At 44.5% G+C, this 25,777-nt stretch overlaps 1 protein-coding gene across 6 annotated transcripts in view; it reads left to right on the top strand.

Annotated features, from left to right (window-relative positions):
* The window catches only part of Pde8b (phosphodiesterase 8B), a 231,470-nt gene that overhangs the window by 203,414 nt on the left and 2,279 nt on the right, over positions 1-25,777 (top strand). For all 6 annotated transcript variants that reach the window (XM_008855989.2, XM_017795088.2, XM_008855988.2 and 3 more), the window contains 10 exons: positions 5,383-5,425; positions 7,038-7,115; positions 9,156-9,232; positions 10,776-10,940; positions 14,171-14,216; positions 14,622-14,757; positions 15,858-16,056; positions 19,519-19,736; positions 21,019-21,139; positions 23,118-23,285. In XM_008855989.2, coding sequence (XP_008854211.2) covers positions 5,383-5,425; positions 7,038-7,115; positions 9,156-9,232; positions 10,776-10,940; positions 14,171-14,216; positions 14,622-14,757; positions 15,858-16,056; positions 19,519-19,736; positions 21,019-21,139; positions 23,118-23,285 — 1,251 coding nt within the window. The remainder of the gene's footprint in view (positions 1-5,382; positions 5,426-7,037; positions 7,116-9,155; positions 9,233-10,775; positions 10,941-14,170; positions 14,217-14,621; positions 14,758-15,857; positions 16,057-19,518; positions 19,737-21,018; positions 21,140-23,117; positions 23,286-25,777) is intronic.

Raw genomic sequence — 25,777 nt, 5'->3', positions numbered from 1 at the left:
TAGCCGCCATGTGGGTGCTGGGAATCAAACCCAGGTCCTCTGCAAGAGCAGTCAGTGCTCTTAACTGCCGAGCCATCTTTCCAGCCCCGGGCATGTCTTTTTTTTAATTTTAGGAAATTTTCTTCTACAATCCTGTTGAAGATCTGTTCCATGCCATTATCTTGAGGTTCTTCTCCATCCTGTATGCCTGTGACCCATAAGTTTGGTTTATTTTTATGGTGTCACACAATTCTTGCATATTTCATTCTTGTATTTTCTTAAATTTTTCATACTTTGCTTGAGTGGTCTAGTTCGTTCACTTTATCTATGAGTCTTAGTATTCTGTTTTCCATTTCATTCATCCTATTTGTGAGGCTTTCTCCTGTTGTTTCTAAGTGGTTTACTGAGTGTTTAACTTTCTTCTTCATTTCAGCCTGAATAGTCTTCAATATTTCTAGCTCTTTTCTGAATTCGTTCAGAAGTTTGAAGTTTATCCCTATCTTCCCTCAGGTCTTTGATTTCTTTGTTTGCCTGTTTTTTTAAGATCACTGAATTCTTTTATCATGTTTATAATTGTTGTTTTGAGTTCCATGTCCTGTGTTATCTCTATGGAGTTCTCATTGTACTCCTCTGGAGGACTACTGGTATGGATTTTGACTTTTCATGTTCTTATTTTTTTCTCTGTGACTTTGACATGTGAATTTCTCTAGTGGATTCTGATTCTTGTGTAAGACTCAAGCCTTCCTTTGTTGAGTTTAGATCTGCTTCTTTTGTAAACTTTAAGTGCCTTTGTGGTTTAGTAGTTGGGCATGAAAAGCTGGTTGGTCTAGGCTTCAGGTTTTCTCTTTTGATTTTATATTGGAGTGGCGTAATTGCTTTTGTCTTCAGGAGTTCCCACAGAGGCCCAAGTGAGATTGGCCTGGGAGTAGGGCCCAGGAAAGATGGCTCGTCTCAGGAAGCTGGTGGCTATGCAGCCCAGGAAGCAAAGGGAGGTGAGGGAGGGACCAGGCCCAGAGGGTTCCTGGGGACCACAGGGAGGAACTGGGTTGGTCTGGATGCAAAGGATCAGGAAGCAGTGGTGCCTCTGGGCTGAGAGGTTAGCTCTGTTGACTGGGGTGCCAAGACAAGAAATGGGCCTGTACCCAGGCTAGGAGGAGAGACAAGATGGGGGAGCTGGGAGGGTGAAAGAGGCTGGGGGAGTCAAGGCACGATGGGCACGCTGGACTTACCCAGGGAAGTTGCTGGCACTAGGACACTGGAGGCTGTGCAGCCCAGGAAGCAAAGGGAGGTGAGCAAAACAACAACGATTTTTAAAATCAAACATTCTAATACAATTCCATCCAATGATATACTAATTTGATACTTACATGCTGAGGAATGATGGGAAGGAAATACTAAATCTCTGTTTTCCATAATTAAGCCACTATGTTTCTGTAAGAGCAGAAAGCTTTGTAGGCATGGCGAAAACACTGCCCTGCATAGCATGCAGCAGCCTGGAATCTGAGCTGGGTTGTTTCAGCAAGCACTGTTGGCACCGGGTGGGATGACAGTCTGTCCTACTAAGTGTACACGTTGTGTGTTCAGAACCAAGGCTGCAGTGAAGTCTTGTGATGCAACCCAGGCAAGCACTACTGGCAACCACATGGATTAATGATGCACTGAGTTGGATTTAATTTGGGGTCACTGTACATTCAGAAACATTTTACTGTTGCCAAACTTTTCACAGCCTCTGCATTCACTTATGTGACTCTATATGGAATTGTGAGCCACAGTTTAAGAAGTGTGGGTCTAAGTGAACCTGAAAGCTTTCTCATTGTAATAAACGAGAGTACAATTTAAAAAAATATTTTATTTATTATTAATTTTATTTTTTATGTGTATGTGTGTATTGCCTGCATGTATGTGAGTGCACCCGTGCCGTGCAATGCCGCAGAGGTCAGAAAAGGGCTTCAGATTCCCCTGGAACTGGAGTTAAGGACGGTTCACAGCCGCCATGTGGGTGCTGGGAATAAAACCCAGGTCCTCTGCAAGAGCAGTCAGTGCTCTTAACCCCTGAGCCATCTCTCCAGCCCAAGAGTACAATTTTTAAATGAACATTAAGAGACAAATGATCTTGAAATCATGCATAAACATACACAAATCCAGATTTTGTAGTGCATAATCAGAGGCTAGGGATGCTCAGTGGTAGAGCAAGCATCCAAGACCCTGATTTCATCCCCAGGACCACAAAGAAGGAAAAGAAAATCCCAGAGAGAAAGGAGGGCTGGCATCATTAAAAGTTGAGCAAAATCAGTCATTTGTAAATAAGACATTTTAAATTAAATATTTAAAATCATTATTACACTTGAATGTGTGTGCATGTGTTCCCTTGTGTACACATGCTCACAGGTACATGAAAGCTTCAAATCTCAAGGATTTGCTAGAAAATCACAGCTCTGTGCTCTGACAGCTTCACAGATCTAGAGCAGTGGAATTCACACTGCAGAAACTGTAGTGCTTTTAAAGCTTCTGACTCTCTGGTAACACCTCGTATCACCATTCCCATCATTCCTGCACATTCCCATCATTCCTACACATGAAAAGCACACTACATTTTAAGCTTTAGAAGAGGAAAAATAAGCAGCATGCTCTAGAGAAAGTGACTACTAGCTTGAGAACAGTGATTCCTGATCTTCTTGCTTTAGCCTGAATGTGACAAAGACACCGTCTCTAAATTCAGGGAAATTTATGTTTCAAATGGTTGTCTTGTGCTGATCGATCTGGTACTTCCTTAGACCTCAATTTACAAATCTCAGCCTGAGACATCTCTTCAGGGGCCTTTCTGTAGAGATCCATGTAACAAAGGCAATTGGCCACAGAGTTAGAGAGATCATGGTTTTAGTTCTGAGCACTACTGTGTGTTGACACAAACAAGTTACTGGCCCTTTAAATCTCAATCTCTCCGCCCTGCCTGTCCAGGGAAATGGTACTGCTTCTTCTCTTCAAAGGTTTATAATGATGCAATTTCAAGCAGAGGAACCTTGTCACTCAGCTAACATGAGAAACAACTATTATCATGAAGTGAAGTTCCTTCCTCTTCCTGCTCCTTGGTCCTCAAGCCCCTGAACCTCTCCTGGGCTCATCACAAAGAATAAGGAGCTACTCATTCCTTTTTATATCCTCCATGAGTTCAACTAACGGTTATGAGGAAAATCATCTTAGAATAATTTTTACTGACTTTTAATATTGGTAGTTTTAGATCTCTAGAAGAAATTTTTGTTCTAAGAGGTAATTTTGTCATCCAAGTGAATGTTATAAAATGGAGTACTCAGGAGAGGTACTCCTATCATCAGAGAGATTCAGTGAAAAGCCTAAGATTTCTGGAGTATGGTGGAAGGAAGGGCTCCCAGATGTCCTTTGTACAGAGCATTGTGAAGTAGGTCACAATATAGAACCCGGATGCAGCCTGAAGAACATCTGGTTGTGAAGTAAGGAATATCTGTCTGTGGACTCTGCCGCTGGCAGCAGGTACAGAGCCCATCAGAGGCCAGTGTGCCAATGTGGATGCAGCACATTCAGTTCAGAGCACCAACTACAACACTGTATGTGCAAAAGGATGGGCCGGAGCCACTCCGGCAGATGGAACTGGGCCTCTGCTCTTCCCTCTCTCCCCTCCCCTTTCCTCCCATCCTCTCATTGACTGGGGCACATTTTCAACCCTAAAGCAGGGCTGGGCCAGCTCCCTCTACACAGAACACATGGCCCACACTGAAGTCATGGGAGCTCTGTTACTGGCCTGTGAGCCTATGGTAGGTGAGAAAAGGAGGTTGAGATGGGACGTTTTTGCATAATATGGGAAGCCAGGGGCCTTTGCTCCTAAAGGAGAGGTGTATTTTGATTCAAAGAGAGAAGTTTTTGAGCTAAGGCTTATTGAAGAAACAAAATAATGCAAAAGCTTTACTCACATTGTATATATAAAAATATGCACTGAGATTAAGTAGCTTTATAGCAAATGGTCATTTTTTTCTGAAGGAGAACATGAAACAAGGTTCGCAGAAGAAATAATAAAAAGATCCCATGATTATGAGTGATAGGCAATAGCACTAACATGTTTTGTAAAGATGTGGAATGGGCTAAACAGAGTTCATAGACAGCCTCATTTTAGCACTTCAGTTATACCTGATTGTGTGTGTGTTATATGTGCATGTTCATGTGGTGTGTGCACATGTGCATACATGGATGCATGTGGAAGCCAGAGATTGACATCTATCTTCCTTGATCACCCTTCACCTTAATTTTGAGACCAAGTCTCTCACTGAACTTGGAACTCACTGATTCTGCTAGACTGGGTAGCCAATGAGCTCAGGAAACTGTTTCTCTCCCCTCTGCCCTGGTAGTAGAGTTAAAGAGGCTCATTGCTATTCTTGAGTTTTTATATGGGTGCTAAGGATCTGAATTCAGATCTTCATGCTTGTGTGGCAAGAACTTTACCAACTAAGCCATACCTGATTACCAATAATCAGTCCTACCTGATTATTCTTCAATGGTTTAATGAAGCTGGGATTTTTTTTTCCCTGTGTCTGGCATATGTGATCTTTCTGGACATTAGAGTTGATGTTGCTAAGCCATGCTAATATTCCTTCACTGACAGACCCCACAACTACATCTCTTGTTTTCCCACTTGACCTTGCCCCTTAATTGAATGGCTGAACAGGTTGACTGACCTGATCTCTGGATGGAAGCAGATGGATTTAGCAGAGAAACAGTGTGATTCTAAGTGTAATAAACAATGTGCCTCAGTTGGCTGTAAATGCAAGAAATGCAGAACCCACAAAAAGCATATGTATTATTTCTAGTGTTGATGACTTCATTTGATCATTGGCTCTCTATTGAGTATTTGCACAAAATCACTGACATGAAACAAATATGTCAATGAGAAAGAACTAGGTGTAAAATGGCGTCTAAAGTCTGGGCCTCATTGTGAAGAAAGAGTTCATAAATCAATTATCAGTAATCAAAAAACATTTTAAAAATGTAAGATGTTTTTAAAAAAATTCTGAACTCAGATTTTTTTATTTCAGAAAAATTATGACATGTATTACAAAGCTTTGGCTTGAGTTCTGGCTTTTGTCTTTCTGCATTTCAACAGACCATCTGGATGAGGCTAGCTGGAGATTTAGATCTGCCTAGAGAGAGCATCTCTTGCATCCTTCCCCGCTCCTAGGCTCAGCTTGACATGAGTGCCTGAAAGCTACGAAGCATTTGTAGCCTCCCCTGGAGTGCTTCTCTTATTTCTTCATCCAACGTGTGCACTGTCTTGCTTTCTGGAAGTCTTCAGAGCTTTTTAACTAAGTTGAGAAATGTAACGAGTCCCACATATAAAATCTCTCTCTCTCTTTTTGCCAAACTTTGGAACAATTCCAGATTCACAGAATTCATCGTGATTCAGGAGACAACTCTCAGACAGGTGAGAAAACTTCTTTTACTCTGTGCTTACGTATTAGTTTTCTGTTGCTGTGATAAAATACCAAGACCAAGGCAACTTATAGAAGGAATTGTTTATTGGGCTTCCAGAGGGATGAGAGACCATCAGGGTGGGGAGACATGGCAGGAGGCAGCTGGATGAGAAGGCCGAGTGCATGCATCTGTAAGCATGCACACCAAGCAGAACAGAAACTGGAAATGAGGCAAGGCTATGAACTCTCAAAGCCTGCCCCCAGTGACAGGCTTCTTCCAGCAGGGCCGCACCTCCTAGGGAATCCCAGGACTCTCCCCAGACAGCACCACCAACTGGCCAAGTGTTCAAATATTTGAGCCTAAGAGGAACACTTCTCACCCAAACCACCACAGAGGCCTTTGGGGACTGAGTCTGTCATTGTTCTGAAGAGGTTCAAGGTGACATTCACCACCCCACACTAGGGACTGTTAAAATCCAAGTGCTGGTATTGGAAGATTGGAGAGCCAGAGGAGCAGCAGGAATCCTTGAAACAGATCCTTGTCTCTTGGTTTGTGGCAGCCTCCTCTCCTAGACTCCTCTCATAGTGGTTTTCTTTTCTTGGTTTGAGACCATGTAGAGCAGATGTAGAGTGGTCCACAAGTCTAGGGGAGTTGCTGGCCATCTAGGGCTGGCACAGGCAGGAACACAGTGCTAGTTCACTCATGTTCAGTTCCCTTTCTGTACAGGAGTTGGTGATTGGCTTTACAAATGGAAAACGTGGCTGGGCCTGGTCCTGGAGTCCCTGAACTCCCATTTTGGCTCCCTACTCATGTGCCTTAGACCTTGAGCAACGCTCTGATCTTTGGTTTCCTCATCCACAAAGTAAAGGGCTGGCCTGCTGACATACTTGTGGAAAGGACTGGGATTATCTGACCACTGGAGAGGAAAAAATTCAGTTAGTAAGGGTTTGCAATTCTTGCTCCTGGAAAGATGGCTGCCAGTCATTCTTTTTTTGATGGGTGCCTGGAGTCAAAGCCTGGGATAGTTACTTAGTCCCTTTTCTTGATTCTGGAATGATCACAGTTGGCCAACACTGAAAGATTTTATTTGCTCTTTCTGACCCTCAGAATTTCATTTGCAAAGTCAATTAACAATGCCTGTCTCATTGTTATGAAAGCTGATGGTCTAGAGGTATGACTTCTCAGAAGTCCCCCAAACTTTATCTGAATTGGTTTCTCAGATAATGCAAAGTACCCATGGATTTCACTAGGATTTTATTTCCCCCAAATAAACCTAGGGTAGAGCTTCCCTATCAAGTCAAATGTAGCTCTTCAGTCAAGATGAATCCTCTGAACATTTCCCTAAGCTTTAATATTGTTTTCAAGAAGATATTTTATTTATGGAGCTGAATAACCCTTAATTAACTCCATTTAAGTGATATAACAAAGAAACCATGAGAAGGAAAAGGCATCCTTTCCCTATTAGGGTGACTTGAAGAGAAAGTGGCCTCTCACATCTTGAATGTGTTTTCTAGTGCTTAAAAAGTAACCTTGTTTTCTTTGGAGAGTAAGGGGAAGGTGTATACTTCTGTGTGAATACACTGAAAACCAGTGACCTTCTGTTTCTAACCTGAACTCCCCAGAGCCACATTCGTTCAGATACAAGAGCAGGAGGAAAGAGTCCATTGATGTGAAATCAATATCTTCTCGAGGCAGTGATGGTAAGTTTTCAGATTTCCGTGACCTTTTTTAAAGTGTAGAAAATGACAGAGGAATATGTCCAAAATGTTCATCAGTGTATAAACTCCAAGGAGAAAATTTTCAAATAGACTAGTTTTTTGTTCCAATAAATGGAAAGTCTTTTAGGGTTTAAAATATATTCTTTTGTGCCTTCTACAGCCTTTATCTTCTCTTTGAAAGGACCCCAGGTTTGTTCTTCCATGTCCCCATGTATGTCAGATCGCCTAGCTATCCAGGCAATGCGATTTCAGTAGCCAGGGAAGGTAGTTCTGAGGCTCTAATGACAAGGAGCCGGGCAGTGCCCTGGCTTCCCAGCTCCAACACACACCCATTTGATTTTTCCCTTAATAAAATGTCAGAAACTGTGACTCAGAGTTTTGAAAAACACTTTTTGAGTTCAATGAATCAAGTCTAGGTAGCCAGTTTGATTTGTGGTGAGAAAGGTCAAAGCCAACCTGAAAAGTCATTCCTAGGAGTCAGAGGAATGGGTATCACAGAAGTGGCGGCACCTGCAGGTGTGGCTCATTTGGAGGTGGAGGGGAAGAGGAAACCTGGGAAGCTATGCTGCAGAGTCAGGGCTGGGGCTGGGGCTGGGGCATCTGGGGGTGCAGAGGAGCTTCACTAAGGGCTGTGGACATGTGAGTGAAGCAGAGGCATGAAATAGCATGTTGAAGAACGGTGGGAGTGCAGGCCCATGAACCAAGAAGGTGGGAACGAAGAGAAGGGAGCTGCAGAGTGGGCCGAGCTGCCAATGCTAGAGCTTGAGGCCAGAGAGCAGGCTGAGAAGTTTCACTCATTCATTTGGGATTTTTCTGGTTTTTCTGTGGTGCTGAGGATGGAACCTAGGGCCTCACACTTGCTAGGCAAGCACTGTGCCTCTGAACCACACCCCAGCCCACATTAGATTTTTTTTTTTTTTTTTTTTTTTGGCAACTGGAAGGACAGGTTCTAGGGGCCTGAGAGAGACTAGCTAGTGCCTTCCATATAAGGGGGAGAGTAATTTAAATGAATAAATGGAAAAATCAAGTGAAGGACTTCCTAGTCCTTTGGGGCACAATGGGAGGACTGAGCTGAGTATGAAAGAAGTGTGACCAAGGATACCTGAGACAAGATGGAGAATCCACAGAGAATGACAGATTGCCACATGATATACAGATGATAAAGGGCAAGGATGTGAAGAAAATATCCATCTTGAGATAGGCTGAAAACATGTTGGATGGAGAGGATCCTGGGTGAGAGGGTCAGAACCAAGTTGCCAGTGCTTAGAGCAGATCTGTGGTCAACCACACGGGCAAGGTGGAAGTGGGGGAGCACAAAAGAGGCCAACAGTGGCTGTGGCTGGCATTAAAGCCCTGCCGAGGTGGCTGGGCAAAGTCATCCTACCTCTGAAATCGTGCAACCTCCTGGCTTCCCTACAGGGAAGGTTGAGAAGGTTGATGAAGACAGTTCTTTTAAAGGAATGCTGCTATCATTTGAATCTTAAATCACATGCAAGCATTACCTATTAAAAGTATGAAGTCGTTTTAAAATGGGTTTGTCCATGTTAGAACCACAACCATCAGGCTCTTGGTGTCATGAACCCAAAGGCTGAGGAAGGAGCGCGACCGAGAGCTATTCTGTCTCCTGCCCCCATGGGCAAGTAAGCAGTCACAACAGCCCGAAGCTTTAGAAGGAAAGGGCAGGACTGCCTGAGAGGGGCTTCAGTGACTGAGGGAAGGGCAGTCCTGTGGGATTGTTGGGCTATAGGGTTGAGGCATCAGGATCCTACCAGCCTTCCCTAAATCCCCCTGTGGGGCTGGGGTTCTCCAAGCCCTGTGCCATCAGCGTTCAGGCATACCACCTTCCAGACTCATCAGGTGGGGCCTCGTTGTCAGCTCTCAAGGGACAGGAGATGTGCAAACTCACTGCACTGAGAGAGGGAGGTCCTAAGAGAATGAGGCCCCTGTGAAAGGGCTTCTCAACTATGCTTAGCCCAAGCTGCACCACCAGCACCAGATAAGACTATTTTACCTTCTCCACAGCACCAAGCCTACAAAATCGCCGCTATCCCTCCATGGCAAGAATCCACTCCATGACCATCGAGGCTCCCATCACAAAGGTGAGTGGCAGCTGCTACCTCCACTGTGCCTCACTGGGCTGCTGATAGCACAGAGTTCATAGTCTACTGAGAGAAACATACTAAGCAAACACATAAATAAGTATGTAATTAGAGAATAGAATCAGTGCTCTAAAGGAAGCCATGCAAGGAATCTGTGCGAGAAGTGAGGTTAGGGATGACTGTAAGTTGGATGAAAGGGTGGTCAAGAAGGCCGCTCTATATGAAAGTTACGTTTGAAGCAAAACTTAAACCTGAGAATCAAATTGGTCAGAAGGGGACCGCAGGGGCAGGAGCAGCAGGGAACATCTCCAAGGTGCTTCACCACTGGATTGAGAAAAAAGCCAGGGAGGCTGGAGCATGGCCGGCAGAGGTGAAATGATGATGCCATAAGTTTTATGGACTCGGCTTATTCTAGTCACTTGGACCAGAAGTGATTTTTGTTTTAGTTTGTGTATAGCCAAAATGGCTTGTGGAGTTGAAATAGGGATGACATGGTCAGGCACATGTGTCACCGTAAAGAATACTCAACCAGTATGCCAAGAATGGGTAGGAGTTGGAAAGAGTTCACGAAAAGAGGCCATTTGGGGGTTTTCTGGAATTCCAGGCAGGAAAGGTGGTTGCTGGGCTGTTGTTAAAGTGGAGAGAAAGAAATAGGGCAGGAAATGTCCAGTAAGAGAACCATTTGGATTTGGTGAGTTGTCGGGGTGGGCTAAGGAATGAAGGAGGCAATATGGCGGACAGGGCAGGCAGTGGGTCCAGGGGCTCACCACTGCAACACAGACTACAGGGAACAGCTTGCCTTTGATTTTGTTGTTGTCATTTACTTGCTTTGTGAGAAGGGAGATAAGATTGGAGTTTAATTTCAGGCACATAAGACAGTCCTGTAGGTGGGTCAGAAGGGCATTTGAAAAGTCTAGATAGAATCTGAGAAGTAAAGTTGGAAGTCTGGCTGTGGGGATTGGAGAGATGGCTCAGGGATTAAGAGCACTGACTGCCCTTGCCGAGGACCCAGGTTCGATTCCCAGCACCCACATGGTAGCTAACAACCATCCATAACTCCAGTTCCAGGAGAATCTGACACCATCTTCTGACCTCCGTGGGCATTGCACAGGTGCTCTTAAATACATGCAGGCAAAACACTCATACACATAAAATAAAAATAATAAATAAAATTTTAAAAAGGAAGTCTGGTTATGAATTGTGTGTGTAGAGTAATGGAAATGAAATGTCATTTCTGGAAGGGCCATACAGTGAGGGAAGCTGGAAAACTGGTCTCTGAACTCCAACCCATAGAAAAGAGCTATAGCAGGTCAGTGAGGGAGCTCGGGAGCATCAGAGCCATGGTCCAGAGCTGGAAGGCCATGGGGCAGCAAAGGTTGCAAAGCATGCTTCAGGAAGAAGGTGGGGAAGGGGTGCAGAAGAGCTGCCCTTTGAGCTAGGTGTGGTCGTTACCCAATTTCTTCTCGATTTCTTCTGCATATGTCTAACTTTGGGAAGTAAGTAGTATCCTGATGTCCTCAAATTTATTCTTTTTACTTCTTAGGTTATAAATATAATCAATGCAGCCCAAGAAAACAGCCCAGTCACAGTAGCAGAAGCCTTGGACAGAGTTCTAGAAATTTTACGGACCACAGAACTGTACTCCCCTCAGCTGGGAACCAAAGACGAAGATCCTCATACCAGCGATCTTGTTGGAGGCCTGATGACTGTGAGTGAGAACCCAGAAATGCAAAGGAGGCACCAAGCGCCCCCTCATGGCACACTGCGGCCTCTGGTAACAGAAGTACCTGACGTATAGACAAACAGCACAACCAGTGGCAGCTGTGTTAATTTCTTTACTCTATGTGTGGTCATACCCAAGATTCTTGCATTTATCTTTTACTGTGCTGACTAACCACAGCAATGGAAAGATCCCTTCAGGATTCTTCTGTTACAGTAGAAACCAACAGGTGACTGGAGACTTAACTGTACAAGATAGGGGTTGAACAGCCCTGTTTTTCCTTTCTGCTCCGTTGTCTGATTTATAGTGTTTGGTTGAAGGTCACAGCTGCATTTTCTTGTACTCCATACTGTGTCTATACATTTGGCCCTCTCTATCTGTTGGCTCTATATCTGTGGATTCAGCTAACCAGACTGAAAATACTTAAAAAAAAGAAAAGAAAAAGGCTGGATATGGTGCACGCCTGTGACCCCAGCACTCCAGAATGCTGAGGCAGGAAGACTGCAGGTGTGAAGCCTGCCCAAGCTATACAGTGAGACCTTGTAAAAGAAAAGAAGGAAGGGAGGGAGGGAGGGAGTTGGCAAGGAGGGACAGAGGGATGGAGGGAGAGAGGAGGAGGCAGAGAAAGAAAGGAGATGGAGGGAGAGTAGGAGAGAGGGAAGTACTGCATTTTTACTAAACATAAACAGATTTTTCTTGCCATTATTCCCTATCAATACAACAATGTACAGTGCATTTGCACTGTGCTTACTGTTAAGTAATCCTCAAATAAATATACAGAAGGGTGTGCCTTGGTTATATGCAAATACAATGTCATTTACAGAAGGTACTTTAGCATCCTTGGGTTCATTACAACAGGATGATTCAGGAACTAATGCCCCAAGGGTACCATGGAATGACTGTGCAATGAAAGGGTTTGTACCTAGATGAGAGCAGTTTCCAAACTCTAGGCTACAGACCAGATAAAAGCAGAGGGGAAACATTCTGGCTCAGAGCAGGGAAAGGGTGGGCCACACCCACCAGTACTCTGAGACGTACCACGTGTGGCACCCAGAGGAGTTTATGCCTCAGGTCTCTCCCAGTCTTAATGTTGTGTTATGATCAATTTGGCTTTAAACATTGCCTATCAGTAAGTGAGGAAGGAAAGTCCAACTTCCACTGGGCTCATCAGAGGCTGAAGCTGGGAGCTACTTTAGGAGAGAAAAAACAGTCTGAGACATCCAGTTCTCCTTTGCAGATTTCTTTCTAACCCAGCCTCCAAATGCTGGGTGTTGATTGGCTTCTTGGCCTGTTCTCCACCTGTAATTTGAGTGTCCTCCAATTCTTCCCACATGTATGCTGCCCTTGGCTGTCCCATTCCAATGTAGCACTAGCCTCAGCTTCTGCTGAGTACTGACAAGGGACAGTCCCTGCAGGGCTTTGGCTGGAGGACTCTGGTTTCAAGAACAAGAACTAGCTGCCTGCCTCTCTCCTCCCTTCTGCCATACCTTTTTGGGCTTCCCCTCCAGATAATGTTGGGAGGAGCCAGTGTGGGACTCAAGCTCATTTTGATGTGGCTTGGGGAAGTGGTGAAAGGTAAGCAAAAACCAGGAGGGGAGTGCATCCTCACCTTAGAGGAAGGGCAGGTTGGGCTGTGTGACCATTTACCCATTTCAGAAGATTAGCTTCTTTGCTTAAAGATCCAAAGTGACTTCAAAGACATCTTTCATTAATTACTACTACTTTCAACTTTAGCACGTATTTTCTGCATATAATAAATAATTCCAAATGGCTTTTAGGTAAAAATCTAAATAATGAAGTATTTGAGCATAGACAGTAGAGGCAAGGAACAGATTCAAGAATGTCTGGTTCAAGTGCAGGTGTGTAAAAGGCAGAACACTGGAACTGTGTTCACTCTTGTTCTGCCTCCCGTGTAAGCTCTTCTTATGCCTGTGACAAAAAAAAAAAACAAACCCTGACACAGAAGCAAACACTTAGAAGGAGCAAACACTTTTGCCCACAGCTTCAGAGGTGTTTCATGGTGAGGCGGTGTGGAGAAGCAGTGCACATAGTGCTGGACAGAAGCAGACCAGCACAGTGGCAAGCAGGGACCAGGGCAAGACAGACTCCTAAGGGCATGGCAGACCCCTAAGGGCATGGCCCAATGTCTAGTTCCTTTTCTGTTGCTGTGCTAAAACACCATGACCAAGGCAGCTTATAGAAGAAAGAGTTTATTTTGGCTTACATTTCCAGGGGGAGTCCATAATGGTGGAGGAGGCATGGCAGGAGGTGGCTAGAGCAGAGAGGCCTGAGAGCTCACATCTTCCACCACATTTAGGAAGCAGCACTAGAGAGAAGCTGGAAGTGTGAGTCAAGGTTATGAACTCTCAAAGTCCACCCCGTTGGGACAGTCTTTCAGCAAAGCCATACCTCCTAAACCTTCTCAAACAGTGCCACCAACTGGGGACCAAGTGTTCAAATATGGGAACCTTAGGGACATTTCTCATTCACATACCCAGTGACCTACTTCCTCCTACCTAAAACCAGGCCCACAATTCACCATCTCACAACATTTTACATAGCATTCAGATTTGACTCTGCCAATGAATGAAAGCATGTATTAGGTCAGAGCCCCCGTGATATACTGATCTCTGGAAAGGCCGTGCACACACTCCCATGGTGTGCTTTACTAATCTCCTATATGGCTCTCAATTCAACCAAGTTGACAGTCGTAACAACCACATTCTTAAAAAACTCTGAATCCAGAAACTTTTCTTTGAAAGGATAGAAGCAATGCTTATGTTTCAAAACAGAAAAAAAGATGGTTTTCCTAAAAATGTGGCTGACTCTGAGGCCATAGGAATGACTCAATCTCTATGAGGTTTGGACACGTAGATATTATACATATCCAAAGCAAGAGCATTTCTTTGATTTCGCTTATGTGGCTTCAAAATGCCAAGAAAGTAGCTGTGACAACTGAGCCAACTTGCAACTCAGGCGTGAGACCTGCAAGCATGCAAACCTGCCTTCTTCCCACCTCACCTCCCAGGACCAGTAACCATGGAAAGGAGAGTACACTCTGTCTTTTAGCTGTCACTGCAACTTCATTTTGAACTCTGCCTCAACTTGGAGTCGCAGGTGGAGTGGGTTATTCAGAATTCCACCTCTGGCTAAGGAAGGAAAGAGAGAGAATGATGATGAGTATGAAGCATGCTTCTAACAGCATCTCTTTGTTCCAGGATGGTTTGAGAAGACTGTCAGGGAATGAGTATGTGTTTACAAAGAGTAAGTGTCTACCTATCACGTGTTAATAATCACCCAGATTCAGCCTGTGCCATCCCCAGGCTTATGACTGGTCCATGAGGGCCTTGGTGTTGATTCCAATTGTCCTCATGAGTCTACTCATCCCTGTGGTCTATATTTGAAACTCTGTCTCCTGAGTAAAATGATTTATCTGAGCATTGTTAGATAAGGACTGTCACTCTCCCTACCTTTAAACAGGTTGTTAAATCAAATTATTATTGGGGGGGGAGGTCCTGAGGTTTCATAATATAAGAGAAGGGTGTGGGTACTACTGTCTCCCTAGCAATGAAGTTGAAGACTTTAATTCTAATGACAACCATAATGATGATGAGAAATGGTGCTGGAGACTCCACACCTAATGGCCTCCCCACCCCCATGTTTGCTCAGATGTGCACCAGAGTCACAGTCACCTTGCGATGCCCATAACCATCAATGATGTCCCCCCTAGTATCGCCCAATTACTTGACAATGAGGAAAGTTGGGACTTCAACATCTTTGAATTGGAAGCAGTGACACATAAAAGGTATGTGCCATCTCTGGCTGTAGGGTTGGGGGTAGTGACTGGCATAGTCAAGGCCTTCACATCTAGAAACTTTGAGCTGTGTGTCCTGAACAAGCTCCTTAATGGGGCGGGCGTATCCATGGGAAAAGTATGGGTTCAGCATGCACGTCCTCATATCTATTCTCATTTGTGCTGACAAGCTGAGAGCTCTGTTTTCTCATCTCCTCTATGCTACAAAATGGATAGGAGGTCAGGCTCAGTGACACACTAGCAACTTGGAGCCCAGAGATTCCAGACCAGCCTAGGCAAAATCCTCCCGCACCCCAACCCCCACTCCAGAATTTGAGAGTACAACAGATTTGTCATTTGTGAAATATAAATGAATCACCCCTAAGTAACAAAATTCTAAATGAGGTGACTTTGCTGAGACCACCCAAGCCATTCCTTTTGTCGTCAGGCTCTTAACTTGCCCTAGGGCATAAAACATGTGCAGGACTCATGTGGAAGCAGAGATGGAAAGGGACCACAAGAGGGCTTGTGACTTATAGGCAACCTAGAAATAACCTGGATTGACCTGCATGACAGGACTGGTGAGAAAATGCAGGAGTTTTTGTACTTGGTGTATATTAATAAAAATAAAAGAAAGAGAGAGAGAGGGAGAGAGAGAGAGAGAGAGAGAGAGAGTCTCAAAAGACTAAAAAAAGAGAAAGAAAGAAAGAAAGAAAGAAAGAAAGAAAGAAAGAAAGAAAGAAAAACAAATAGGGGCTGGAGAGATGGCCTATCGGTTAAGAACAGTGGCTGTTCTTGCAGGAGACTGGGTTTGATTCCCAGCACCCACATGGTATGGCTAACATCCATCTGTAAGTCCAGTTCCAAGGGAATCCAATGCTCTCTTCTGACCTCCTCGGGCATTGCATGGCATGGGTGCACTTACATACATGCAGGCAATAAACTCATACACATGAAATAAAAATAATAAAATGTTTTTTAAAAGAAGAGAAAAGAAGAGAGAGAGGGAAAGAAAGAGATAGAAAAAGAAGAAAATAAATTAAGATGCCATCAAAGAGAGCAGTCCCTGGGCCAGTGAATGCAATAAACCAGTGTTTATTTCATATTTGCAGGCCTTTGGTTTACCTGGGCTTAAAGGTCTTCTCTCGGTTTGGAGTATGTGAATTTCTAAACTGTACTGAAACCACTCTTCGAGCTTGGCTGCAAGTGATTGAAGCCAACTACCACTCCTCCAATGCCTACCATAATTCCACCCATGCTGCCGATGTCCTGCACGCCACAGCTTTCTTCCTTGGAAAGGAAAGAGTGAAGGTAGACTTCTAATATCATAATCTATCTCCAGAGTGGAGACCCCAAAACTTAATCTTAGTAAATACATTAGACAAACAGCAGAACTGTAACCATTTGACAAGGGTTTGGGGTGGAGTGGTTATCAAATTGATTGTTAAAGACATAAGGTCCATGTCTTTTCTCCAAATGCTTAAAATATTACGTCACTGTAGACTCTTTTATGTGTGGCTGATCCATGAACTCATGCTTCAAATGTTTACCAGGAGATCTCTGTGCTTGGGTTGCAGGACAGAAGGTAATCATTAGAACACAGTTGCTAGGTCTTGGGGCTAAATTTTAGTGTCAGGATTTGACTGCTGTGTTACAATTCTAGTAAGAAGCCATGTCACTTTCTCCTGACTCATGTGCATATATGCAGTCTGTGTAGGTGTGGACGTGTACATTATGACTTTTGCCTAATTGCGAGTCTCACAACCCTTTTAATTCAGAGGTCAATACTGCTGTGAGAGGGCTGGGTTTATGGTAGCTCAGAGGTTCCATTGCCCTTCCTCAACTACCATTACTTGCACAGTAAAGCTTTGATTCTTTTGCTATAATTAGAACTAAAGCTTAAAATTTAGAGTGTAGCTTGGATAGAGCACTTGCCTAGCATGCACAAAGGCCTGGGTTTGATTCCCAGTATACAGACATGCAGACGTAGACGCAGACACATACACACAGACACACACACCCAAAGATGCTCTTCAAAGATGTTCTCTGTAGAGACTGAAGTGCACATCAATCTGTGGATGCTGCCATTGGCTGCCATTGGATCATTCTCTTGGAACAGGTCTGGTATGGGATTAAGACACTAGATGCTTGTCCTAGTTTGCTCTTCTGTTGCTGTGATAAACACCATGACCAAAAGCAACTTGGAGAGGAAAGGTTTATTTGGTTTACAGGTTACAGTTCCTCAGTGAGGGAAGCCAAGGCAGGAACATGGAGGCAGGAACTGAAGCAGAAACCATGGAAGGAAACTGTTTACTGGCTTGCTCAGCTACCTTTAAACAGCCTGGCCCACATGCCTAGGGGTGGCACCGCCCACAGTGGGCTAGGCCTTCCTACATCAATCAGCATGAGAAAATACTCCACAGACATGCCCATAGGCCAGTCTGCTGGAGGGAATGCCTCAGTTGAGATTTCCTCTTCCCAGGTCTGTCAAGTTGACAATTGAAACTGGAAATGGCAGGGCTTAAGGTGAAGAGACAGAGGGACAGGCAGGAGTGGAAGTAGCACCAAAACTAGGGTAGAGGAGGGACGGGCCTTCTCGGTTTTGCCAAAGATTCATCCTGGCAGCTTAGCAAGAAAGGAAACGATGTAGTCTAAGAATAATGCTTTTGAAGATTTTTGTCTTCTATTTTAAAAAAGAAAAAATGATCACAGTATCAGTTTGTGTCTGTAACGCCTCCATTGGAGCCACAACACCTCTGCACCTCTGCTGTGGGTTCTCCTTCGTGTGAGATGTGACTCAGCCGAGGCCTCACTGCCAGCTGACAAGAGCACCCAGGTCATTAGCACCAAGAATGGAGTGATCTGCCACTGCAGTCTAGAGTTGAGGTGAAACTCCTTTAAGCAGAACTTTTCTAGGAAAACTCACAGGAGACATACTAGAAATTAGAGAAAGTGTAGTCACGCCATCATCTCCTCACCTCACCCTCCTCTGAAATAAGTATGTTCCTTGAACTTGTGCGTCCTGATAATGTACTAAATCTGAATTTCTCAAATACAGCTCTAGACCTGAGTCTCAGACTAGTTACAATATGCTTACAATTCAAAAGTTATCTTCTAACTCTACCAACTCCTGCCTGAAATTCAGTAAGTATAGGCTGCAGGGAACCTGGTCAAGTTCAGCCCAAGTTCACTGCTCAGTTCAGCAAGAGGCACTTCCAGTGGAATTCACTGCTGAGGCTTCTATTAGACATGCTGCCCCCTGACTAAGAGACAGGAAAATTTATTTTTACTACTTCTTGGATCATCTGTCCCTCTGATTTCTTAGGAGTGATAAAAATAATCTGTGAGTGCTGGAAATCGAATCCAGAGCCTCATGCATGCTAAACATATGTCCTGTTGTTGAGCTCCACCCACAGCCCCAAGGTTAAAATTTTTTAATGTCACTATTACAAAGCATCTTCATCCCAGTATGGCCAGGCCCTCTCAGCTGGTTATAGACCACATGCCATGGTTGCTTTAACTCAGGTTAATCTCAGGTTCCTGAGACCCTCTGTAAGCAGACAGGCCAGGAAAGCCAGCACTGTTTATTCTCGGCCTAAGTGACTATCCTAACAAGGAACAATTGGAAAGGTGATCCAAAAGGGAGCCATTCAGTGTGCTCCAAATCAGTTTTTCTTGATAAAGAAGTAAAGAACAGTGCAGAGATGTCTCTATGTATGGAGGTTTGGAGGTTTCATCCGCATACACAGGAAGGGCCTTGCTTCCCTTCTCTCCTTGCTACAAGCTTGCCCTGTCCTCTTGTCCTACCTCCCAGCCATTTCTTACCAGACCATGCATTAGTGCACATCAAACTGCAGGACACAGCACATTATTGATGCCTCTGTAAAAGTGCCAATGCCACTGTTAGGACTCAGTCAGTGTAGGCTGCAAGGAAAGGTGGACTACTCAGTGCTGTTTACTTGCCTTTTTCATTGACTAGCCTTGGACTTCCAGCAGGACTGGACGTACTACATCAGCACTTGCTGAGACCCAGTGCATGGGCCCCAGGGTCCTCATGGCTTAGCTAGAATCACTGAAGTTGGGGCAGTTCCAGATCCTGAACTTAGAGGTAGCCGCCTATGCCTACAGGTTATGATGACCTCTCCTTACAGCAGTGAAGTGGAGCTAAACAAGCTTTGATGCCCTGGCCACTACAGACTTCATCTTGAGAAGACCTCCAGGGTAGCATCCCGGCTACTCACTCAGGAAGCCTGGCATAGTGGCTGGGCCAAGCCAGGATTGCTACTAGTGCTACAAGCCAGGATTCAACATGGAAGTGGCTCCCTTCCTGGGGAGACAGAGCATTCAAGCAAGCAAGCTCACTATAAACCTAAACCAACACTAGCAGGTACACCCCTGGGTCCTCTAACAGCATTAGCACAGGATAGAGCTGAGCTTCAGACTCAAGTCTTACCTGCTATGCCTCTCATGAATAGACTCACAGCAGGCAGCTGGAAAAGGCCTATATCTATTTGGCTTCTTCCTTGCAGCTGTAGTGAACAGACTGTGGAGGAAGAGTTCAGGTATTGTAACTGCACTTGATTTCCACTTCTCTCAAGAAAACACAGCACAGGAAGGTACCATATGCACAAGGCCACCTGTCAGCTAAGGTTAAGAAGAGGCTGAAAGAACAGTTAAGTTTCAGCCCCCAGCCCTTCCCCTCCTGAGCAACAGGATGAAGGTCAGTCTCCAGAAGCCCATGGGTAATGCTCAGCCTTCCTCCCTTTATCCCAGGGAAGCCTCGATCAGCTGGATGAGGTGGCTGCCCTGATTGCTGCCACAGTCCATGATGTGGATCACCCTGGAAGGACCAACTCTTTCCTGTGCAATGCAGGCAGTGAGCTTGCTGTGCTCTACAATGACACCGCAGTCTTGGAGAGTCACCACACAGCCCTGGCCTTCCAGCTCACGGTCAAGGACACTAAATGCAACATTTTCAAGAATATTGACAGGTTTGTTGTGAGGTGGGCTCTTGTACTTAGGTTTGTGAAGCTAAAGGGGAAACTCACTTTTCTCTGCTTTCTCTGAATACTCAGCCTTATCTCAGAGTAAAATGAAAATGGTTGTACCATTGCATTAGATGATAAAATAATAACCTTGCCATTATAAACTTAATTTTACTTTTCAGACTGCTTTCATGTTTTTAAATCTCATTTGGTCTTCAGTAAGTCCATGAAAATGTTTTATGTACTGCAAAGTGCTGCATAAATATTGATTGGATTACTAATATAAGTCTGGCAGATATTTTTACCCTCTCAGGGGGACATCCTGTCTTTTGCAAAACTCAAAGACAATATATCTCCCTGTATTTCCAGCTGTTTTTGGTCACTTAGAATCCTATCTCATGAGGAGGTCCCAGTGATGCTGGGGCCCCAAAAGTCTGGCAGGTTTCCCTCTTATTGTGTGATCATATCTGTTCAGAGCAGCTAGATGTGACTAGCTGGGACAGGTCTTCTTGCCAGCCAGCAGCTCTGGTCAGGTGTGGGTATTCCCTGCACAGCATCAGCCAGCTGCTAGACAGAGTCCTTAGAGCTCACTTGGGCTTCAAGACACCTTGGCTACATGAACCTATCAGTTTAGCTCTAGAAAAATCTGTAAATACAGTGGGAATGGTTATTCCAACTTGACCTTAAGTTTCATCAATATCAAGGACTTGTACAGAAAGAATTCTGTGCAGGAGTCAGTTTTACTCAGCTCCTCGTTTTCCCTCTTACAGTTAGAAAAAGGTAAAAAGCTCACCAGTAATCTTGTGTAGTTGCCCCAGAAATTGCAAAATCTACCAATTGCAAGCTAGAAAATTACTTAAAACTCTTAATGGCATCATCAAAAGAAATGGTGGCAGTTCCCCACAGCAGGAATCTTTCTGCATAGAATGCAGTTGGGAACCTCATCAGGCTGCTGTCCTGGCCTGGCCCTTCCTTCCACTTCCCTGTCCGGGTATTCTCAAAGGGAGGGGGCGGGAACCACCTTTCAAAACAAGTGCCCACTACATGACATGTACGTTTTTGCTCTTAACATTCCTATAAAGGAAGATCAGCTGTCACTGGGGAAAAATGTAATAGCATGGGCAATCCAGGCCCACTGGAAGGACAAGCAGGTGGACTCTTGCCATCAGTACTCACTTGACTCTGTCCCTGCTTCATCCTGGGTTGTAGGAGGAGCACAATAAACCAGTAGCAGAACAGTTCTAATTTAGGGCACAATGTTAGCATGGTGCTTGTCTTGTTATTTTAGGAACCATTATCGAACACTGCGCCAGGCTATTATTGACATGGTTTTGGCCACAGAGATGACAAAACACTTTGAACATGTGAACAAATTTGTGAACAGCATCAACAAGCCATTGGCAGCTGAGGTAAGCATTCCCATGTAATAAGATACAGCAGTGTGTTTCCATGAGCGCCTGCTCCAGCAGCCAAGAATTTTCTCCCTCCTGAACACAAGGTGACTATCTGCTCGGAGCTGGACAAGGACTGCAAATCCAGCCACTTATTTCTCTTGGGGACCAGAACAGATGGGCAGTTGTCCGTAGCAACTGCAAGCTCCTTGAAAGAAAGCCCTGAGATAAAACCAATAGTGACAAAAGGAGCTAGGCCCTGAAAATGCAATGGAAGGAGCCCACACGAGCAGAGACTGGTATGAATGGTGGTGTGGTAAGGTATCCAGAGCTCTTTCAGTTCTGTTAGTTGAGCTCTTAGGAGACCTTAAAGTTAGAGAATGATTTAAAGAACTATATTCCTGGAATACACATTAAAAATTTACCAGTATCTGGACCACAGCAAAACAGGAGTATATCAGTTACTTTTCTGTTGCCTGATAAAACATCCTGACCAAAAAAAGTTAGGGAAGAAAAGGGCTTATATGGCTTACACTTCCAGGAGATAGTCCCATCACTGAGGGCAGTCAAGGCAGGAACCTGAAGACCTGCTATTTCATGCAGCATTACTTCTGACCAGGGAAATCACAGCCAAGTAGGTACAGCAGAAACCATGGTGGAACACTGCTTGCTGGCTTCTGTGCCAGCTCATGCTTAGCCAACTTTCTTATATAGACCAGGTCCACTTGCCTAGGGATAGGACTGCCCACAGAGGGCTGGGCCCTTCCATATCAATTAGCAATCAAGACCGTCCTCCACAGATATGTCCACAGGCCAGTCTGATCCGCAAAATCCCTCAATCAAGATTCCCTTCTCAGATGACTCTGTGCTATGTCGGGTTGACAATTAAAGGTAACCAAGGACAAGCAATGACTAGAAAACAAAAACATTTTTCTTTTTAAAAATTTACTGATGCACCTTGAACCTCCCTTATGAGCCTTACAAATCTAGGTTTTAGAAACATGGAGCGTAATGCTCACATCTCTATTAAGGTGAAATCAACTGTCTTCTGAAACCATGAAGTGGTTCATAGCTCTGTAAAAGCAGAAAAGTTTCTGCTCTTGTGGGAAAAAGCCTGGAGATCAGTGAGGAGACTGTAATAAGATCAATGAGGAGACTGTAAGGACCCATACATGACCAAACATCTGGAGAGAGATGTGTCCACTTCACCTATGTTAAACCTCATCCTCCAAGGACTCCACTGTACAGTGACAGAGCCTTCTCTATCCACCAAGGGCTGGTGGGAACAAATGTCTTAGAATTTTGAGCAGAAAGCTAGACAGGATGATAGACTATGGATCTGGAAAGGTCATCTATCCATGCTGCCAAGTCTGTGTTGAGATGTACTGTCTGCCATGAAATCTATGATAAGCAATACCTTCCCAAGGCTAACAAGACAACCCCTAGAACAGTCTTCCATCAGGGGTCTAATAAGTAGGACCAGTATCAAAACAAAACCCCACTACATCTCATGCTGTCTTTCAGCTTAGCAGAGCTCTGGAGAGCTAATTAACTGTTTTCACACAAATCGATAGTACCTTTGAGAATTCTTTTTTTCCAGGCTCTGAGTAACTGCCCTGTGAATGCATGCATATCCACCTCTATTTACAGACCTGGCTATTGCACAGGACTATTAGCACCCTCTCCAGTAGGTACATACTAGGATACAATCATGTTTTCAGATAGCTCAAAACACACTGGTCTTCTAAATTGCTCAAAGCCAACACTGCCTTTAGCTGTAATATCTAAGAAAGAGGCTACACATGGGTAGATGGGTGATGACAGGGATTTTTACTTTTTAAATTCCATATTAATAATTTTTAAAAGAGTATACCTGTATGTTGTAAATGGACTTAGGAATGAAACAGCTCCCTTTGCTAAGTCCCGGTCACACCTGTGTGCCTGGTGAGTTAACCTCTATAGGCTTCATCAGCCTTGATCTGATCGTGTTTTCCAGAGTGAAGGCAGTGACTGTGAATGCAACCCCACTGGGAAGAATTTTCCTGAAAACCAAATCCTGATCAAGCGCATGATGATTAAATGTGCTGATGTGGCCAATCCATGCCGGCCCTTGGACCTGTGCATTGAATGGGCTGGAAGGATCTCTGAGGAGTATTTTGCACAGGTGCGCTGCCTAAAGGGAGGCTTCCCTTCCTGTCTAGAAATAGGCCCAGGTCATAGAACTTTGTGGATTCCAAAGTTAGGTAACTAATCTTCACTGGAAGGATGAACTTCAGCCCTGGCTAGAGTAGGTTCCCTCAAGAGACAGGCTGATGTGCTAGTCACTGACCTTTTGGGGGACAAATAGGCTGTCTTTGTAAGTTAATTCTCAAATTGTTGGACCTTGAACTTCCCTAAGAACTGGCAAGCCTCCAACTTATTCCCTAAGGTGCATTATGGAAGACACATTCTGATTGCCCATGGCTCACTCACAGTCCAGCTGGGGATAGGTGTAGACCCACACTTTGATAGGTATGCTCACACCTTGGTTGAAAGCAGGGGGAGGGTGCTGGAGAGATGGCTCAGTAAGAACATTGCTACACAAGACTGAATATGGGAATTTGAATCTCAGTACCCATGTTAAAGAAGCAGGGCATGGTCACATGAGCACCTTTAACCCCAGCACTGGGGGAGGCAAGGCAGACAGGATTGCTGGGACTTGTGAAGGCCAGCCTGGCTCTCGGTTCAGACAGACCTGTCTCAAAGGAATAAGGCAGAGAGTGAAGAGCAGGACACCTGATGTCCTCCTCCACCCACTGCACATGTGCACCCAAACACACGTGCACATACACTACACAACATTAACATACAGAATACACACACCAAAAACAAAACAAAATTACCCCTAGGACGTGTCTATGTTATACACTATAGAAATACAGATTTTTTTTTCCCCTAGGTAAAGGGGAAAGGGCTTTGGGGAAGTGATATTTAGTTATATTTTTGAAGGATTTAGAAATGTAAAAACAGGAAAAGACTATGGGAAACAGTATCCTAAGAAAAATTTATTATGAAGGAAAATAGTGGACTTTTTTAAATTTAAGGAAGCAAGGATATGCAGTTCACTTTAACTATAGTAGTGGGGAAGGGGTAATACAAAGAAAACCCCGGAAAGCCGCAAACTGCCAGATGTCTTCTGAAGTAGATTCCTACTTCCAGAAGAAAAACTTTAAGGTCTAATGTCTATGTGTGGGACAGAAGACAGACAGCAAGCTGCTGCATGTGATGCTGGGGGGATGTGGGTGACCTCGAGTCACACCATCTGGCTGGAATGTATTACTAGGGCGGGATAAAGAATGGTTAACAATGTCTAGAGAGGCTGGGAAGTGATGGCCAGCAGAGAAGCCTGTAAGTTAACTGCAGCTCTCAGGGCTGGAGGAGCCTCTGAATTGAAGAAAAGTAGGACAGGCAGTTTAGTTTGCCAGTGCAGGGGAGGGGGAGAAAATCACTCCTTGAACACCAGTGGGTATTTTAAGGCTGTTTGATCAACTGGGTGAGCTTATCCAAAAGCCATTAATGGGCTTCCCAGGACCCACAATGGAGAGAACTTGAAGTCTGACACCTACTTATTCCCAGAGTGTGAAGGAAACTGGGAGAGAACTACTCTTAGGTTCTCTGATGGAAGCGCCCAACCTAGGTATCCTTTTCTCCAACAAGAATGTAATGTTAACACCACTTTGACCTAAAAATCAGGTTACAAATGAAGTCTTTGATCAGCCCAACACTATCCAGAAATGTGGATCTCACTACTCAGCTGTCATCACACGAACACACACTGTAACACGCATAACAGTCGGACTTCCACGCACCTTGAGAGCTGCCTGTTCAAATTGGAACAAGCAGAGCTTGTCAGTTATTCTTTCAAGTGAAAATAATGCTCCATGGGATAAAAGTAGCAAGTTCATAGCTCAACTGCTAAGTGCTAATCCCAGTGTCAACCTCAGCCTGGGATGCAGTGTGAGTGTTTTCCGTGCACTTTCATTTTGTTATGAAGAATAGTCAAGACTACTTAAAGGTCAAGACTTTAAAAATAGGTAATTCTCAGAGCTGCAAATAGGTCATTTTATGTGAAACTGGATTTTTTTTTTTTTTTTGTCTTTTTGTCTTTTTAAGACAGGGTCTCCCTGTAGCCCCAGCTGTCCTGGAACTCACTATGTAGACCAGGCTGCCCTCGAACTCACAAAGATCCGCCTGCCTCTGCCTCCCAAGTGCTGGATTAAAGGCGTGCACCACCATGCCTGGCGTGAAACTGGATTTTTAAAAACTGCATGCACATGGCCACGAGTACAGTGACTACTGCTCTTGACTTGCTTGGCACCAGTGCCTACATTTCATGAGGTGTCAGCCGTCTGACCCACATCCTTGGTGGACATGTCAGTTAGTAGTAGTCTAAGTAAGAGTATGGGTCCAACTTTAAAAATAGTCTTGATTTTTGCCAAAATAAAAACAAGTCACAGAAAAGGGGCTAAGGTCCCTTAGATCAGTGCCTCAGGAAGTGCTGCCGAAAGCACAAAAAGTGAGACCAGGGCTGGGCCATGTAGCTCAGTGGAAAACACTTCCCTAGCAGTCCCTAGTTCCTGGACTCAGAGAAAGAGGAGGGGAGGAGGAGGAGGGGAG

This window comes from Nannospalax galili, unplaced genomic scaffold, assembly GCF_000622305.1.
Source record: "Nannospalax galili isolate Female #2095 unplaced genomic scaffold, S.galili_v1.0 scaffold907, whole genome shotgun sequence".
Taxonomy (NCBI): domain Eukaryota; kingdom Metazoa; phylum Chordata; class Mammalia; order Rodentia; family Spalacidae; genus Nannospalax; species Nannospalax galili.
Note: the sequence above shows the minus strand (reverse complement) of the source record. Positions and strands in the feature narration are given on the sequence as shown.